General features: G+C 35.4%; 2 protein-coding genes and 1 non-coding gene across 8 annotated transcripts; 1 reads left to right on the forward strand and 2 right to left on the reverse strand.

The window, feature by feature from the left end:
• The first annotated feature begins 5,529 nt into the window (after positions 1-5,529).
• On the forward strand, positions 5,530-6,246 carry LOC127087334 (auxin-induced protein X10A). Its single transcript, XM_051028219.1, has one exon. It carries the CDS (start codon positions 5,614-5,616, stop codon positions 6,082-6,084), a length of 471 nt encoding a protein of 156 aa, XP_050884176.1. The 5' UTR covers positions 5,530-5,613; the 3' UTR covers positions 6,085-6,246.
• A 4,391-nt stretch (positions 6,247-10,637) lies between these two features.
• Positions 10,638-18,619, reverse strand: LOC127087335 (uncharacterized). 6 transcript variants are annotated; one of them, XR_007789859.1, is made up of 7 exons: positions 17,857-18,619; positions 16,807-17,079; positions 15,655-16,332; positions 14,849-14,895; positions 14,484-14,653; positions 13,787-13,997; positions 12,397-12,416 (listed from the first exon to the last, which is right to left on the reverse strand). XR_007789859.1 is itself a non-coding variant. In XM_051028222.1 (3 exons), the coding sequence occupies exons 1-3, from the start codon at positions 15,773-15,775 to the stop codon at positions 11,530-11,532; spliced, it is 315 nt and encodes a 104-aa protein (XP_050884179.1). In that variant the 5' UTR covers positions 15,776-15,874; the 3' UTR covers positions 10,638-11,529. The 6 variants fall into 6 exon arrangements, 3 of the variants coding, with proteins under 3 accessions (XP_050884179.1, XP_050884177.1, XP_050884178.1); XR_007789858.1 differs by lacking the exon at positions 12,397-12,416 and adding an exon at positions 12,714-12,846; XR_007789857.1 differs by lacking the exons at positions 12,397-12,416; positions 13,787-13,997; positions 14,849-14,895; positions 16,807-17,079; positions 17,857-18,619 and adding exons at positions 10,638-11,384; positions 11,460-11,570 and having other exon boundaries at positions 15,655-15,874.
• Positions 18,620-18,827: 208 nt separating this feature from the next.
• LOC127090057 (U6 spliceosomal RNA) lies at positions 18,828-18,930 on the reverse strand. Its single transcript, XR_007791592.1, has one exon. It is a non-coding gene; the product is annotated as a U6 spliceosomal RNA (small nuclear RNA).
• Positions 18,931-19,206: the final 276 nt, after the last annotated feature.

Genomic DNA, 19,206 nt, shown 5'->3' on the forward strand with positions numbered 1-19,206 from the left:
TGTTTCATTTTAAAGCATAACACTATTATAGAAAACATCACACAATTAAACATGCAGAATAAAACAATCAAAATTATTGTCTCTTTAATAAACTAAATGTCGGTTGAACCTGACTTGACTAACTTATTAACAATGTAATTAAAATTGTTGAACAAAATATAGTTTTAAGAACAATAATATTTGTTTGAGGAGTTTTGATTATAACAATACAATTATGAACAATTGACACTCTAATGTGCTTGTTTTCACATGTAGAACAATTTTAATCATCTATAAGAAAAAAGGAAATGGTTATTGTAGCTTATGTGTTAGAACCTAGTGTTGTAGCAAACTCGGTTAAAGTCGAAGAGCTAGTGTAGCTATAAAAATTATGATAGCTTGTTGTTTAAGTTAGCATGTCGAATTGAATCAGTTTGTTGGGCCAATTGTTTAGCATGTTAGTTGAAAACTGGAGTTTAGTTTTCTTATAAATAGCACACTAGCTCTCACTTCTTCATCAATTCCTGATAACTCTAATTAGAGAGAGAAAGTTGTGTGGTTGAGATTCAATTGTATTCCTTAATGTGTAATTAAATAAAGAATCCAGATTTTACACCACTTTGAATTATCTTTCTCTTATTTTCTCTCTTTTCCTTTACTTTGTGGTTTTCTTGTTAATAAAGAAATTAATCATACTTTGTTTTCTTGGACATCGTTTCACAACAAATTGGTGCAGAGAATATGGAGAAGAAAATGTCCTTAACAAAGTATGAGATTGAGAAATTCTTCACACTCAGGTGCAAGATATTTTCTATCCATAGTTGATGATTACTCACAAAAATTGTGGATATTCATTCAGAAAGCTAAGGATGAAACTTTTGAAAATTTCAAAAGTTGGAAGACTCTATTGTGCCACTTAAATCCAGTAATATTAACAATGTTCAAAATAGAAGTTAAACTGACAATTTTACATTGCTTGAAAAAAGGCAAGGAACATATATGCAAAAGAGTCGAAGGAGAGCTTATATCAATCTGCACATGAGTGATTTGACTAAACCAATACCAAATTTTAGATACAAAAGGACATTCTAAAAAAAGATGTTGCATTGTTCACTAGTTTTGTGACATAGATAGGTCACATTGAAAAAACAAGCAGAGACCCCTGCTTATCAGATTTTCATTAGTAACTATTTTGTTGTAAACAATCCTCCAAAATAGAGTAGACTTTGAAGGAGAAATATAATCATGTCAAATATGATTGGCCTAAGAAAGATCTTGAGTTGGATGGGAATAAATTGATATGCATACTTAAAAGTATGAGTTTCACTAGTGGAATATTTCGATATGAGATGATCTTGAGACTTAATCTGAAGAATTATAGCACCACGCAAAATCTGGGCGATACTCGGATAAGCTTGCTTGATAGTGTGAGAGGAACAATCCGTCTGTCATTTTGAATAAAATCACTAACCTTAGCAGTTAAAAGATGATGGTAAATTAAATGGATATGTAACTTGGCAGCCAAGGAATCCTCAATCCAATAATCACACAAGAAATTCACAATACACTTTTGCTAATCTTCCAAATACTATTGTCCTTTACCTGAGCCATTCTCATCTTAAGAGCACACGAGATGGAGGAATCAATAGAAGAAGCGATGAATGAAGAGCTCAAGAGAAATTCCTCTTGGACCATTGATCATAAAAGCTATAACCGTTATCATCCAGATTAGTATTGCTCTACTCAAGACCTCTTTGGCAAGATAAAAGTAAAAGAGGAGATAAGGGATTCCCTTGTGTCACCTCTCTCTTGTAAGAAAAGAAACATGCAGCTTTACCATTTAAAGGAAAATAGATAATTTGTCAATTTTCATGAAAATAGTTCCTCCAAAAGATCTAAGATGAAGCCTATTAATAGCCTCAGAAGCAAGACAAATGTCGTCAGTGATATTTCTTCCGTTAATAAAACCTCTTTGTTGAGAAGAAATAATATCAAGCAAAATAATTCTTCCGTTAACAAGGCTTGGAATGGTTTCCTCAAACAAACTATTATCCAAGCAATTGTTATCGGTATTGAAAATTTCCTCGAAACGTAAAACCAAGTGGTTAGAAATATCCTCAATATCTGCCAACAAATTGTCATCGTGCATAGACATTCTGAATTCTATTATCTGATGGGTATAACTTCTGTTTTAGAATCTAATACATGCTCTATACGTAGTAGAATGGTCTCAAAGAAGTAGCAGAAGAAAAAGTGATAACTTGAATTCTGATGCTTCAGTGCCAGAATGAATTTTGTAAAACTAATAACTAGCATATATAGAATGTGGAAGCCATTCTCTCCCAAATTGAATGTGGAACGAATGTGAGATTACCTAGATTTTCAGTCCATTGATGCGAGAAGTAATATGCAAGAAAACCTCTTCTGTGCAAGGAATCGTGATGCCACCCGTTGGATGAAAATTAGTTCAAATATGACATGGGAATCACAAACCGCTTCATTTGCTCTCCAACATTGAAAGAAAGCCCTTTGGCACATTGGACACTTTTGATGATGTTTGGGTGCTGCTAAATGAAGCACGTCTAATAGCTGCAAGTAAACGGAATTTCAAATATTTTGAAGAACCGGCTGAATTTATCACATGTAAGAAAAACGTATATAAGTGTGAATGCTTGAGTGATTTGTGATTGTTGTGAAGGAGGACAGTATATTTATAGTATTCAAGAATTTCTTGAAATCCCTTTGCTAGAGAAAACAGAGATAAAATGATGGGGGGCATGAGATGAGAGATCACATGGTGTTGTCTTAGATGCCTCTGTTAATGATCAATACGTTCGACAAGAGTGCAAACCCAACCTTCTGAATGAAAGGCTTATGTTAAACTCAATGCTAGCTTCTACAATGCCTACTCATTTCGTTTCAGACATGCATTAGACATGTCACATGATGTTCTCTTCACATTGACAACACAGCTTAATGTTGACAAGAGATCACATGATACTGTCTAGAGGTCTTTCTCAAAGATTAAATGAGTGATTTCTTAAGACTCGACAGAGTAATTGAATTCATGTCCCACATTAAAAAGCTGTGTCAACATTGTAACCATTCAGAAAATGAAAATGGGTTGCGAGAAATATTTGATGTGTTTTTAGAGCTTGTCTGAAATATATTAAGTTATGTGAGGTCTCTTTCATACACTAATTTTCCAAACGGTGTGGGGTATGTGATCTCATATTTCGTGTAGTCCTCTATGAAAGCCTTCAAGACAGTACCATGTGATCATTAATGAGCCATGGCTCCCACAAAACCTCATTCAGTAACTCATTCTCCATATAATTGGTTTTCTATATATATCCATTATTGAGTTTACAAGTAACACAAACCATTCATACTTTGAATCATCAGAAATCTAGTTCACTTCTTTCTTCAACTAAACATTTGAGATAATTCTTTTGTCAAGAAACAAAAACAAGAATGGGTTTTCGCTTACCTGGTATTAGACGATCATCATCTGGCAAACAAGTGGAAGTTCCAAAAGGCCATTTTGCAGTGTATGTTGGAGAGAAAGCAAGGAGGTTCTTGATTCCGGTATCATTCTTGAACGAGCCTTTATTTCAAGAATTGCTTAACCAAGCCGAAGAGGAATTTGGTTACTGTCATCCAATGGGCGGTCTTACAATTCCCTGCAAGGAAGATGTCTTCTTACATGCAACTTCTAGTTTGAACAGCCTATAATTAATTCATGCTGCAAAAAAATTCACATTAGCTTGATAACATAGAACAGTGTAGGATTGACTAGTTGAGAAAAAATTTGTACATACGGAATTTTGTTATCCATTTTGATGTTTCCTCATTAAGAAGTGGAAATCTGAAATGAGAATCTAATCAAACTATATTCTTGTGAATTCATCTGTTATTTTTTGTGTGATCTTAAATTCTTGCATTCTATTCACAAACACAAGTCATGCACTTATTTTATAGATATGGTAATGTACGAAGGTGGTACTGGCAAGGCCATAGGCCATACATGATACAACAAAACTCAAACAAAAAATCATAAAACACAGTGAGCATATATTAATTAGCATTATAGACTAAAACAGAAGCTAAACTTATCAAATAATAGAGTTCAGGCTTATCACTTATTGACCTAATTATGAAAAGTCTTCCATTGCAAGTTCTGTGTCCATCCACAATCTACACATAAGTAGCAAGTTAAACATGAATTTCAAGTCAATATAGATATTATAAACTCTTATTTCGATAGCCATGCAGAGGAGGAATGGTTTAAAAGAGGACTAAGTGTTTCGTGTTGGCCTTTTATTCATTGCTGTATACCTTATCGCTTTTAAGTTGAGCAATTGAAATAGTCTGATACTTAAAAGCATTAGTAAGTATGATCAGAAGCATAAGAAAGGTGTAAAAACTGGATGTTTGGTTTAATAATGATAAGCACTTCCTTCAATATGTTTCAAACTTTCTCTCAGGCTGTACATTCGCCTTCAACACTAGTAATATATGACTGATTGGACGGAAATTTGATAGACAGTATATTTTCTTTTATCCCTTACAGTACTCGTTTCTTTTCAGACATGCATCAGACATGGCACATGTTCTCTTCGTATTGACAACACGGCTTAATGTTGATATATGACCTGTAGAATTATGAGAAATATCAGTCATACAGATCTTTATTGTTCTTGAAGGGCCTAGTTGGAGATAATCAGACTATGGTTCACAACCGATCACATGCTACTGTCTAGAGGTCTTTCTCTAAGATCGAATGATTGCTTAAGAATTGAGAGAGTAATTAAATGTATGACCAACACTAAGAGGCTGTGCCAACGTGGTGACCATTCAGAAAATAAAAGTGATATGCAGATAAGAAAAACAACTAAAAAACAAGAAGCAAATCTCATTTAATATAATTTTATATGATATTACAAAAACTGAGTATACAATGTAAATAACCTTGCAACTGAAAAGTCTACATCAAATTTGAAAAAGATTTAACAAATAATAAGAGAATTGGAACACAGCCATTTCAAAGGTTGCAAGAATACAAAGTATGGCACATTTCAAATCATTATCTAAATCCTGCTAGTTCAATGGAAGAGTGAAAACTTGCAACATGCTTTGAAAGAAGGCTACGTGCTTAAGCAATATCCAGCTTGAATATTCCTGTGAATTTTTCCGAACTCTTGTTATAGAAAATTATTTTTCTAGCAGCTATGACTTATGATGTATAGAATAACTTGCCCACAAAAAGGGTATGTTTATCAAATTCCAAATTTCAGTCTAATCAGTTCATCTTTACTAGGCGGATGTACTGTGAATATGCAGTCTGATTTGATGGTTAGATCAACAATATGGAAGTAGTCTATCCATAGAAAGTTGCAGCAAGTATTCATGGTTTATTGACAGGATTTCAAGTACGAGTAGACATCACTTGTCTAAGAGAGACGTGAACAAAATATTTGATATGTTTAGTACTTGTCTATAACATACGAAGCAATCCATAACAAGTCTCTTTCACAGGCTATAAATTTCCAAAGGTGGGGCATGTAATCTCACATTTCGTGTAGTCCTTTAATGACAGCTTTCAACGCAGTGCCATGTGATCATTAATGAGCCATGGCTCCCACTAAACCACATTCAATAACTCTTTCACCATACAATTGGTTTTCAAAGTCTATATATATCCATCATTGGTTTCCAAGCAACACAAACCATTCATCTCATACCTTGAAGCATCAGAAATCAAGTTCACTTCTTTCTTCTACTACTTCTTTGAGATCATTCTATTGTGAAGAAACAAAAACAAGAATGGGTTTTCACTTACCTGGTATTAGACGATCATCATTTAGTGCAAGCCAAGTATCTAGCAAAGAAGTGGAAGTCCCAAAAGGCTATCTTGCAGTTTATGTTGGAGAGAAAGCGAAGAGGTTCTTGATTCCAGTATCATTCTTGAACGAGACTTCATTTCAAGAATTGCTTAGCCAAGCCGAAGAGGAATTTGGTTATTGTCATCCAATGGGTGGTCTTACAATTCCATGCAAGGAAGATATCTTCTTACATACAACTTCTCGTTTGAACAACCTATAATTAATTCATACTGCAAAAAAATCATATGAATGTTAGCATAGAACAGTGTAGGTTGACTAGTTGGGACAAGTTTTGTACATCAGGAATTTCTTTGTCAATTTTGATGTTTCCTCTTAAGTGGAAATCTGAAATGAGAACATAATCAAATTATATTCTTGTGAATTGATATGTTAAATTTTTGTGAATTCATTTATCTCATAATATAACATTGCAAGTCCAACAAACTCTCCTTGTTTTTCATTTGGGTGATCAGATCGGACAAAGGCTGAAGTGTTGTATGTTTTAAAAAAGGTTCAATGTGACAAATGAGAAATAGCAATAAAAATAACTCAAGATACTCATAACTGATGGAGGTGGAGAATATAGGTTTTTTTACCGAGATAACCCAGTTTTTCGAAAAAATTCCCAAAATACCCCACGTTTCAAAAAAATTCCCAAACTACCCCACTTTTAGGAGGTGTCGCCAATTGGACTGGCGACTCCTCTTAAAACTTAAAGGGAGGCGCCAATTGGATTGGCTAGGGCAGGTGCCCTAGCCAATCCAATTGGCACCTATGTGTAATTTTTAAGAGGAGGCGCCAATCCAATTGGCGACTCCCTTAAAAAAGCCTCAAATGAGAACACCTCCAACATGAAAGTTGTAAACCTTTTCAAGACAATGAATTTGGACATAAAGTTTGCATCATTTGAATTTTTTTTTAGAAAGTTATGGGCAGTTGAAGTTGGACTACTGAGTTTTTCAACTGTTATCTGACCTATAATGTTTTGCATTATCGCATGTGTTTCTTTTAGAATTATGAAATTTTGTCCAACATAACATTTGAATTAGACATCTCAAATTTTGCAATGCACTTGGTCCCACCTCAAAATAATTAAAAATGAGTGAGTTAGGTCCTTGCGATCTTGACCCAAAATTAGGGTTTCTGTCAAAACATGTGTATGTGAATTTTGCCAAAAGGGACCAACTTCAAGCCCTTCTGTTTGAATGATAAAAGCCTCAAATGACAAAACCTTAAACATAAAAGTTGTAGATCTTTTCAAGACAATGAATTTGGACTAAAATTTTGCATCATTTGCATTTTTTTTTAGAAAGGTATGGGCACCTGAACTTGGACTCTTTGACATTTCAATTGTTATGTGGCCTATAATGTTTTGTATTATCATGTGTTTATTTTTTAATTATGAAATTTTGTCCAACATAACAATTTAAGTAGACATCTCAAACTTTGCAATGCACTTTGTCCCACCTCAAAATCATAAAAAATGAGTGAGTTAGGTTCTTGGGTAGTTGACCCAAAATTAGGGTTTCAGTCAAAACATGTGTGTGAATTTTGCCAAAATGGAGTTTAGACAAAGAAACCTAATGTTTGGAGTTTACACAAAGATAAATTTGATATAATACGACTTGATATTAATAAAATTTGGAGTTTACACAAAGAATCCTAATGGTGATGACCGGGATCACCTAACCGACCTCCGGTCCCACATCCCCTAGCTACCCTAACCCTTGGCCATAACCCACGTTGACGATTCTGCACCGGTGTTTGTTCATCTGAGGGGCCAGAAGCGTCATTACCTCCTACAGGAGAAGATCCGTTGAGGTATTCAACCAACTCAGCATAGTCTTCAGTATTCAATGATGGTGTACTGGCGTAGCTGAGCTCATGACCCATGCCAGAGAAGTTGGGGTGTGGTTGACTCATGGATGGGCGACCGGGACGGTTGAAGGGAGACATGGGTGTGAATGATGCGTCTGGGAAAGGTTGGAAAGGTTGTTGGGGTGTTTGGAAGACATAGGGTTGTGGGATGTTTTGGTTTTGTGATGTTTGGGCTTCTTGGCTACGGTAGGAGGAGAGGCGGTTAGTGTTTTGGCTAAGGCGACTTTGGTAGGGTGATGGTGTGGGGGCGAAGCGATGTCGGTCTGAGGTTGATGGTCCATTTGTTGGTGGTGGTATGGGGTATGTTCTTGGTATTGGGGTTGGGTGAATAGCATGTTTTGGTTGTATGTTTGTGTGTTTGTGGAACGGAAAGTTTGACGATAGGTGGTTGTGAGAAACCGGGCTGAAAATGTTGTTGGGGGTTAGATGTTAATCCTTCTTGTGTGTAACTTGTCTGGCGTGGGCCGTAGAGGTACATATCATCGGCGATGAATTGAAAACCAACCGATCTGTACCAAGCCATATAAGTACGAATTGGTTTTACCTCATTTGGCATGACTGCGTCAGTTAAGACATGGTCATGACGGTGCTTCCACTTGCGGCACTCTGATCTTGCGAAGGTTTGCCAAGGGTTGAAGTTCCATTGGTCGTTCACTTTACGCATATGCCATTCTCCTAGACTAACTGGGGGATCTGGGATATTCTGAACCATACCAAACTGCAGCTTCACACGATCGGTGTTGTGCATCTCCACAGTTGTGAACCGTATTATCGGTGTGCATGCTGTCCATACGGCTGCGTCTTCTGCGTTGACCTCATGCTCATGATCCAGATTAAGGTATGGACGCCAAATGAACTGAAATGTTAAAGAAGATAGGATTATAATGAATGTAGAAAAAGTTAACATAATATGACGAAATAATGAAGTTATTTTGCTTACGTCTGTCGGTCGAAGGTGATCCAACAGGTTGCGATACTGAGTAATACAGTGTCTCGGACATCTGTTGTAACTCATACCACGTGCCGACCATCTACACCAAAATGTTAAACAAAATTAGTTTGAGGTAATAAACTTTAAGGAAGTAAGTAAAGATATAGCAATTTAAACAACTTACTTTTTTGCATATGGAAAAGTGAAAGGGTTGTTATTGACCGGTGCTAGAGACGATAGTCTTGACCAACCTCATGCTTGTAGCAACACAGCACATCCAGAAAATGTAGATGTGTCTTTGTGGGAATTTTTGCACAACGAACTATAGAGATAGGCTAGACAAGCGGATCCCCAACTGTAACTACCTATTCTTTCTACATGTCTAAGTAGAGGTAAGTACATAATATGCATGCTAGAACCACTACCTTCGGGAAATAAAAAGGAACCTAATAACAGCATAATGTAACACCTAGTTTTTATTATTCGAGCATCTTCGGTAGAATGCTCATCTAAATATAAACTATTATAATATGACTTTAGGCGTAAGAGTAGTATACCTTGACCTCTAGCATTATCATCTAACAAATCAGTTTCTAAAAGCTCCATGCAAATTGAATTTGCATAGTTGGTCTTACCATTAACAGTTTTGCCTTCAATTCGTAGTCCTAAAAGCATGTAGACGTCTTCCAACGTCACGGTACACTCACCGGTTGGAAACCAAAATGTGTGTGTCTCTGGCCTCCATCTTTCGCATAAGGCTAGAATGAACTTGTTATCTATAGACCAAGACATAATCTTGCTAATATGACCAAAACCGGCGAGTTCAACATAAGGTTGAATCATCGGGTCCATTGGGACAAATTCGTGGACTCGAGTTCGAAACCTTGATACATCCTATAATAGAAATAATATAACACTTGACTAAGTTGGTATTTCAAAATAAAATGGGGTTGGTGAAGATGAAAGATAAAAAGTTAACAAAAGAAAAAACATGTTTACAGTAGGCGAATTAAAGGTGGGAGACATGTTTCGTACCAAAGAAGAATGTGTCTTGGCAATCAAAAAATTCCACATGAACAACTTTGCTGACTTTACAGTGAAACGCACTGATTCTAGAAGGTATGTTATCGAATGTCGTAACATGCTTTGTAAGTTTCGTTTGGCTGCGTCTTACAAGAAGAAAAATGACTCTTGGGAGATCGCTTCAATAGACCCACCGCACAGTTGCGTTGCAACTAACGTTGAACAAGATCACCGTAAACTGAGCACAGCTTTGATATGTCAAGACATTCTGCCATTGGTAAATAAAGACCCATCAGTGAAGGCTTTGATATGTCAAGACATTCTGCCATTGGTAAATAAAGACCCATCAGTGAAGGTGAGTATAATTATATCCCATATCCGAACAACATATAATTATACTCCATCTTACAAGAAAGCATGGATTGCGAGGACAAAGGCTGTTGAACAGGTTTTCGGCAACTGGGAGGATTCATTCAAGGAATTGCCACGGTTTTTATGGGCACTAAAAACTTATGTCCCAGGAACTGTGGCAATTATGGAGACAGTGCCAGCAATGATGTCAGACGGAACCTGTGTTACATGTAATAGAATATTTCACCGTCTCTTTTGGGCATTTGACCCGTGCATCAAAGGTTTCGCTTTCTGCAAACCTCTCTTGCAAATTGATGGCACTTGGTTATACGGAAAATACAAGGGTACTTTGCTCATGGCGGTTGCACAAGACGGTAACAACAATGTCTTTCCCATTGTCTTTGCTCTTGTTGAAGGTGAAACGGTTGGTGGATGGGGTTTCTTTCTTCGACATCTCAGAACGCATGTCGCTCCACAAGCCAATCTATGTTTGATTTCTGATAGACATGCTGCCATTGAGAGTGCCTACAACAACCATGACAACGGATGGCATGATCCTCCTTCTACACATGTCTACTGTATCAAAATCCTTATCAAAGTCTGGCAAATTTTAAATCCTTATCAAAATCATGCTAGTTCAACTTGTTTTACATTATAGGTGGTCTTACAACTCCTCGAACGGAAGATGTGTTCTTACAGCTTCTCGCTTGTTCAACTTGTTTTACATTATAGAATTTTGAAGCAAGCCAGTAGCATTGAAATGAAATGAAAACAGGAATATACCAATAATTGAAAAAGGTGGTGGTGACTATAATCACATGAACTACATGTACTCTTCATATGGATTGAGGTCAAAGTTGTTGTCCTATAACACGCCACAAACGGCAACGGAAACCCTTTACTTTGAATTCCTAGCAGCCTCAACTATTCATAAAACTGAATGTTAGCTAAAAGTCAAACCTAAACCAAAAAAAACAAGAGTCAAATAGTCTTCAAATTTGTTTAAAGCTAGAAACTCATCCACATTAGGCCATGATCTCTTGCCTACTTACGTCTGTTTATTTATTTTAAGTGAAGAACTTTGACTAGTCTGACACTTAAAAGCATCAACAGTATAATAGTTTGAAAAACCACACAAAGACCTTTGCTAATCAGATTTTCAGCAGTAACTATTTGTAGTAAACAATCCTCCAAAATAAGCTTGGCCCAAGAAAACTCTTGAGGGGGAGGGAAATAAAATTGATGTGCATACCTAAAAGTAGGAGTTCCATTAGTGGAATGCTTCCATATAAATGATCTTGCGACTCAAATTGAAGAATGATAGCATCATGCAAAATCTGGGTGATATCGGGGTAAGCTCGCTTGATAGTGTGAGGAACAATCCATCAGTCATTTTGAATAAAATCACTAACCTTAGCAGTTATATGATGATGTTGAGTTAAATGGATATGTAACATGGCAACTGAGGAATCATTCCCTTAATCATGAATTTCTATTGCCAGTTCTCTGTGTTCAGCCATAATCTACACATAAAATGGCAGTTAAACATGAATTTCAAGTCAATATAAATAACATAATTCAAAGTTTTGCTGGACCATCAGCTAAACCCAAGTACTAGGCTCTGGCTTAGCTTCCCTTAATCAGAGTTGTTGTAATCAAACTACTTCACCCAACAGAAAAAACAAACATTTAACTATCCTGCAACTTATTTTCAGTTCATTGCTCTGCCTAGAGGAAGAAGCAGTTGATAGAATAGAATCATGACGCATGTAAAAAAAATTGAACTTAGATACAAGTAGTTTATCTACAATTATAGTTTGGATAGATAATTAATTAGGCCAATAAATGTAGAACAATTTGTTTGATGTTCAATATGTTTCAAATTTTCTCTCTGGGTGTATTTTCTCCTTCAAAACAAGTAAAATATTACTGATTGGACTGAATTGTGATAAACAATATATAGGAACCCATTCAGTTGTTGAATATAATATGTCATTATGATTAGAAATAAATAATGACAAATATTTTGTTCCTGAATTTGTCATTCAGATGGACATTCTATATAATTATAAATTGTGACTGTTGTACAAAATGTCACTGCTAATCTAATGTCAGTCTCTAGCAGCTCTAGATTTATAGTCCATTGAAGCGAGAAGTAATATGCAAGAAAACATCTGGTGTGCAAGGAATTGTAAGGCCGCCCATTGGATGATCATAGCCGAATTCTTCCTCTGCTTCACCCAACAAGTATTGAAATGAAGGTTGGTTCAAGTAAGACGTAGGGATAACAAAGCGCTTCATTTTCTCTCCAACATACACTGCAAGATAACCTTTTGGCACATTCAATGCTTTTGGCGATGCTTGGCTACCTGTAAAAGAAGCACGTCTAATAGAAGGTAATCGAAAACCCATCTTCTAATGGTTTGAAAAATAAGCTGAATTTCTCAGATTTAAGAAAAGTGTATCTAAATTTGTTTGCTTGAGTGGTTTGTTATGTTGTGAAGGAAGATGGTGCATTTATAGTTTCCAATAGTATCTTGAAATCCATTTGTTTGAGAAATTATTGTTAAAATGAAGGGGCCCATGAGACAATAGATCACATGGTTCTGTTTTATATGCCTCTATAAAGGATCAATAAATTCAACAAGAGTGCAAACCGTAACCACTGAAAATCAAATGAGATGTGTGCTTGTTAAACTCAATACTTGTACAATGCCTACTCATTTATTTTCAGACATGCATCAGACATGGCACATGTTCTCTTCCTATTGACAACACAGCTTAATGTTGATATACGATCTGTACAATAATGAGAAATATCAGTCAAACACTATTTATAAATTGCACATATTTATTGTTCTTGAAGGGCCAGACTATGGTTCACAACAGATCACATGCTACTGTCTAGAGGTCTTTCTCTAAGATTGAATAATTTGCTTAAGAATTGAGAGAGTAATTACATGTATGTCCCACATTAAGAAGCTGTTCTAACATGGTGACCATTAACAAAATGAAATTAGACTACATAGATAAGAAAACCTACTAATTTTTAAGCCAATGCATTGACACGATTCTTATGTTTTCAGCATGTCAGCATACCTCTAACCTCCTATTGTAGCAAATTGTTTTCTAGCAGCTTTGACGTATGATTTATATCAATAGCTTGTCCACAGAAAGGCTGTGTTGATCAAATTTAAATCTTCATCCAAATCAGGTATTCTTTACTTGTGTTGAAGGTGAATATACAGCCAGATTATACGGCTACGTCAATATGTGGCAGCGGTCTATCCATATAAAGTTGCATAATTTTTCAAGAATATTTCATTGTTTATTGATTGGATTTAAAGTACTGGCAGATATCACTTGTCTTATAAAAACCAGAGCAAGATATTTGATGTGTTTGAGCTTGTCTAAAATATATTAAGTTAGCTATCTCAGGTCTCTTTTATAGACTAATTTTCCAAAAGGTGGGGCATGTAATCTCACGTTTCATACAGTCCTCTATGAAAGCCTTCAAGACAGCGCCATGTGATCATTAAAGAGCCATGGCTCCACTAAACCACATTCAATAACTCATTCACCATACAATTGGTTTTCTATATATATCCATTACTGAGTTTACCGGTAACACAAACCATTCATACTTTGAAGCATCAGAAATCAAGTTCACTTCTTTCTTCTACTACTTTGAGATCATTCTATTGTCAATAAACCAAAACAAGGATGGGTTTTCGCTTACCTGGTATTAGACGATCATCATTTAGTGCAATCCAATCATCTAGCAAAGAAGTGGCAGTCCCAAAAGGCTATCTCGTAGTGTATGTTGGAGAGAAAGCGAGGAGGTTCATGATTCCAATATCATTCTTAAACGAGCCTTTATTTCAAGAATTGCTTAGTCAAGCTGAAGAGGAATTTGGTTACTTTCATGCAATGGGCGGTCTTACTATTCCCTGCAAGGAAGATGTCTTCTTACATACAGCATCTCGGTTAAACGGCCTATAATTAATTCATACCGAATGAAAAAGTCATATTTGTATTATAACATAGAACAGTGTAGGATTGACTAGTTGAGACAATTTTTGTACTTGAGGAATTTTGTTATGTTTCCTCTTAAATGGAAATCTGAAATGAGAATATCATCAAACTATATTCTTGTGAATTCAATTCATATGTTGTTTATTGTGTCATCTTAAATATTTTCATTACAGGCATAAACACAAGCCATGTACCAATTTTACAGAAATACGGACTATTATTACTAATAGATCTGGTAATTCAAAAGTGGTATATATTACCACACCATACATGATACAACAAAACTCAAAACAAAAAATTTATAGGAAAAACCATTCTTTAACCTAGAAAGATATTTAACTTGATTGTCACATTATAGAATTTTGGAAGCAAGTCAGTAGAAATAAAATGAAAAAACATACCAATAACTGATCACATAATATGTTGCATTTTACTAGTGATGCTTGAAGAATGTGGTAAGGACCACAATCACAAAGACTTCTCGTGCTCTTCACATGGACTTGTCGTCGAAGTTGTTGTCCGAAAGCACGCAATGAGTGGCAACCCTTTACTGAGTTCCTAGCAGCTCTCCCTACATTTAGTATACTCAAATTAAAAATATACTTTTGGTAAAGAGAGTGAAAAGCGCAGTTCATACGTTTCGGGGGCTTAATTCCATGACTAAACAAAGTCTGAACAGAGCATATGTTAATTAAGATTAGAGACATATATAATTAGAGCCTAAATCAGGAAGCTAAACCCATCAAATAATAGAGTCTAGGCTTACCACTTATCAACGGCAAACGACAACCCTTTACTTTGAATTCTCGTCAACTATTCATAAAAGTGAATGTTAGTTAAGAGTCAAACATAAATTAAAGTGAAAAAGTCATCACAGTTGTTTAAAGCTAGAAACTCATCTAAAATGCGCCATAACAGTTTATCAGTTTTAAATGGGGAGACCTTTGACTAGTTTGGCAGTGACACTTATGACTGTTGAACTTAAAAATATCGGTCCAGTATGTCTTCTACTTGTGGGTTCAAACATGTACTGCTAATATATTTTGACTGTTGACCAAGCCATGAAAGTTCCCTGTTGCGTCCCTACATTTATGATGATTTGTATCCAACTATGCATTATCTATCTATATTAGAATTCACACAATAGCAGAACTTATATTGAGCCGTGTTATCAATATGAAGAAAACATGTGACATGTCGAATGCGTGTCTAACAAAAAACGAGTATTCATAATAAATCAAAGCATTAAGTTCAATCTAGCCATTTCATTTGACTACCAAGTGGGTTGTCTATCTACTGGCCTTTCATTCAGAAGGTGGGGTAAGCTATAATATAACCTTTGACCGTCCAAGGCAAAACCATGTGGTGATCCGTCATCTTATGGACCCCGTCCTTTAACAACAATAATTTATCAAAGAAATGGATTTGAAGAAAGTCTTGAAGACTATAAATACAGTATCTTCCCTCAGAACCAACCATCACAGCTCATTCACATACTCAAGCATCAAAACTAAGATAAATTTCAGAGCTTAAGCTTGTTATTTGAAACATTTAAAATGGGCTTCCGTTTACCTGCAGCTATTAGACGTGCTTCATTAAGTAGCAGCCAAACATCATCAAAAGTAGGGAATGTGCCAAAGGGATGTCTTGCGGTGTACGTGGGAGAAGAAATGAAGCGGTTTGTGATCCCCATGTCATACTTGAACCAAGCTTCATTTCAAGTGTTGCTGAGCGAAGCAGAGGAAGAATTTGGATATGATCATCCAATGGGTGGCCTCACAATTCCTTGCAGAGAAGATGTGTTTTTGCATATAACTTCAGGCTTCAATGGTGTATGAATAAGGGAGTGCAAGAGAGTGACATAGATTAGTATTGACATTTTGTAGATATTTTCCTTTTCCCTTTTTATTGGGAAAATGGGTGAAAACAGTCTTATATGAATGAGATAGAAACACAATTTGGAAATCTATTATTTCATGTTTTTTGTAACACATAATAGAATTGAAAGCTATGATGTTATCTATACGGTGAAATTGATGTTTTGTCTAACAAAGAATTGAATTGAATTGAAAGCTATGATGTTATATATATGGTGAAGAATATATGAATTAGAGAGAAGAGTGAAATGAAAGTATACATAACAATAACAATGATAGAATAACCAAATCAGAACAAGAATTTAACTATACATAATACTTGGTTGAAGTAGGAGACACCCCCAATTTCAAAATCGTCATGAACACCACCTACCTGCATTGAAAGGAAAACAAAACCCTAAACGCAAAATCAAAGCCAAAATGAACAAAACCTAAACTCAAAATCATAGAGAAATTGAAAACGAAATAACAGTGGAACTTTTGTACTTGAGGAATTTTGTTATGCATCCTCTTAAATGGAAATCTGAAATGAGAATATCATCAAACTATATTCTTGTGAATTCAATTCATATGTTGCTTGTTGTGTTATCTTAAATGCTTTCATTACATGCGCAAACACAAGCCATGTACCAATTTTACTGAAATACGGGCTATTATATACTGATAGATTTGGTAATTCAAAAGTGGTATATATTACCATGCTATACATGATACAACAAAACTCAAAATAAAAACTCTTTAAAGGAAAAGCCATTCTTTAACCGACAAAGATATTTAACTTGATTGTCAGATGATAGAATTTTGGAAGCAAGTCAGTACTCCGTAGAAATAAAATTAAGAAACATACCAATAACTTATCACACAATATGTTGCATTTTTGTAGTGATGCTTGAAGAAGGTGGTAAGGACCACAATCACAAAGACTTCTCATGCTCTTCACGTGGACTTGTCGTCGAAGTTGTTGTCCGAAAGCACGCAATGAGTGGCAACCCTTTAGTCTAACTTCCTAGCAGCCCTCCACTACTTATGAAAGTGTACTATATTTGTATTTTGTTAATCAAAAGATTAATCAAAAGTTCCTAGCTTCTCCCCTCAGTGGCCTATAATTAATTCGCCTCAACTATTCATAAAAGTGAATGTTAGTTAAGAGTCAAACATAAATTAAAGTGAAAAAGTCATGACAGTTGTTTAAAGCTAGAAACTCATCCAAAATGCGCCATAACAGTTTATCAGTTTTAAATGGGGAGACCTTTGACTAGTTAGACACTTAAATGATAGTTTGGCAGTGACACTTATGACTGTTGAACTTAAAAAATGTCCATCCAGTATGTCTGCTGCTTGTGAGTTCAAACATGTACTACTAATATATTTTGACTGCTGACCAAGCCTTTGACGAAAGTTCCCTGTTGCCTCCCTACATTTATGATGCATTATCTATCTATTATATTAGAGTTCACACAATAGTAGAACTTATATGTCAACATTGAGCCGTGTTATCAATATGAAGAAAACATGTGACATGTCTAATGCGTGTCTAACAAAAAACGAGTATTCATAATAAATCAAAGCATTAAGTTCAATCTAGCCATTTCATTTGACTACCAAGTGGGTTGTCTATCTACTGGCCTTTCATTCAGAAGGTGGGGCAAGCTATAATATAACCCTTGACCGTCCAAGACAATACCATGTGGTGATCCCTCATCTAATGGACCCCATCCTTTAACAACAATAATTTATCAAAGAAATGGATTTGAAGAAAGTCTTGAAGACTATAAATACATCAACTTCCCTCACAACCAACCATCACAGCTCATTCACATACTTGAGCATCAAAACTAAGATACATTTGAGATCTTTAGCTTGTTCTTCAAAACATTTGAAATGGGTTTCCGTTTACCTGCAGCTATTAGACGGGCTTCATTTAGCAATAGCCAAACATCATCAAAAGTGACAAATGTGCCAAAGGGGTATCTTGCGGTGTACGTTGGTGAGGAAATGAAGAGGTTTGTGATCCCCACATCATACTTGAACCAACCTTCATTTCAAAAATTGTTGACTGAAGCAGAGGAAGAATTCGGATATGATCATCGAATGGGTGGTCTGACAATTCCTTGCACGGAACATGTTTTCTTGCATATTACTTCAGGCATCAATGGTGTATAAATGTGCAAGTGCAAGAGACTAACATAGATCAGTATTGACATTTTTGTAGAATATAGGCATGTTGTAAATATTTTCCTTTTCCCTTTGATTGGGAAAATGGGTGAAAATTGTCTAAATGAATGAAATAGAAACACAATTTGGCAATCTATTATTTGATGCCTTGGCTAACAGAGAATTGAATTGAAAGCTGTGTTATCAATATGGTGGATTTGATGTTTTGGCTAACACAGAATTGAATTGAAAGCTATGATGTTATCTATATGGTGAAATTGATGTTTTGTGTAACACAGAATTGAATTGAAAGCTATGATGTTATCTACATGGTGAACCATTTGATTAAACAGAAGAGTGAAATGAAACGATGCATAACAACAATTTTGATTAAACAGAAGAGTGAAATGAAACGATGCATAACAACAATTTTGATTAAACAGAAGAGTGAAATGAAACGATGCATAACAATTTAAGTTAACATAATAACCAAAATCAGAACAAGAATTTACTTGGTTCAAGTAGGAGACACCCCCAAATTCAAAATCGTCATGAACATAACCTGCATTGAAAGGAAAACGAAACCCTAAATTGAAAATCAAAGCCAAAACGAACAAAACCTAAACTCAAAATCAAAGCCAAAACGAAATAATAGTGGCAAAAGAAAAACGAAATACAGAAAAAGAAACGGAGAAGATTGAAAAAAAAGTCAAAAAAAATTTGGACCATTTCTCGATTTGTGCGTGTCATCCTTGCGCAGGGGCCATGCTAATCTTCTCTGTATCGTTCCAATTTTATCGGATGTCCCCGAAGGGACGAACTATGTGTGAGTAACTATATTATATAAACGTAATAAAATGAAACTAAACAGTCGATGTGGGACTAAAAGTAAGTAAACAAACATAACACAGTTAATTCTCCTTCCGCTTCTTCTTCAATCAATATGTATAATTTGTTACGTGGCCTCAACTTCACTTAATTAGTAGTCATTGATTATATATCATCATCATTAATTCTACACAACAAAATTCTTCAACTAATTAATCACCTAATACTATATATTTTTGAATGCATGTCATATACTCACATACTG

This window comes from Lathyrus oleraceus, chromosome 5 (genome assembly GCF_024323335.1).
Source record: "Lathyrus oleraceus cultivar Zhongwan6 chromosome 5, CAAS_Psat_ZW6_1.0, whole genome shotgun sequence".
NCBI classification, from domain to species: domain Eukaryota; kingdom Viridiplantae; phylum Streptophyta; class Magnoliopsida; order Fabales; family Fabaceae; genus Lathyrus; species Lathyrus oleraceus.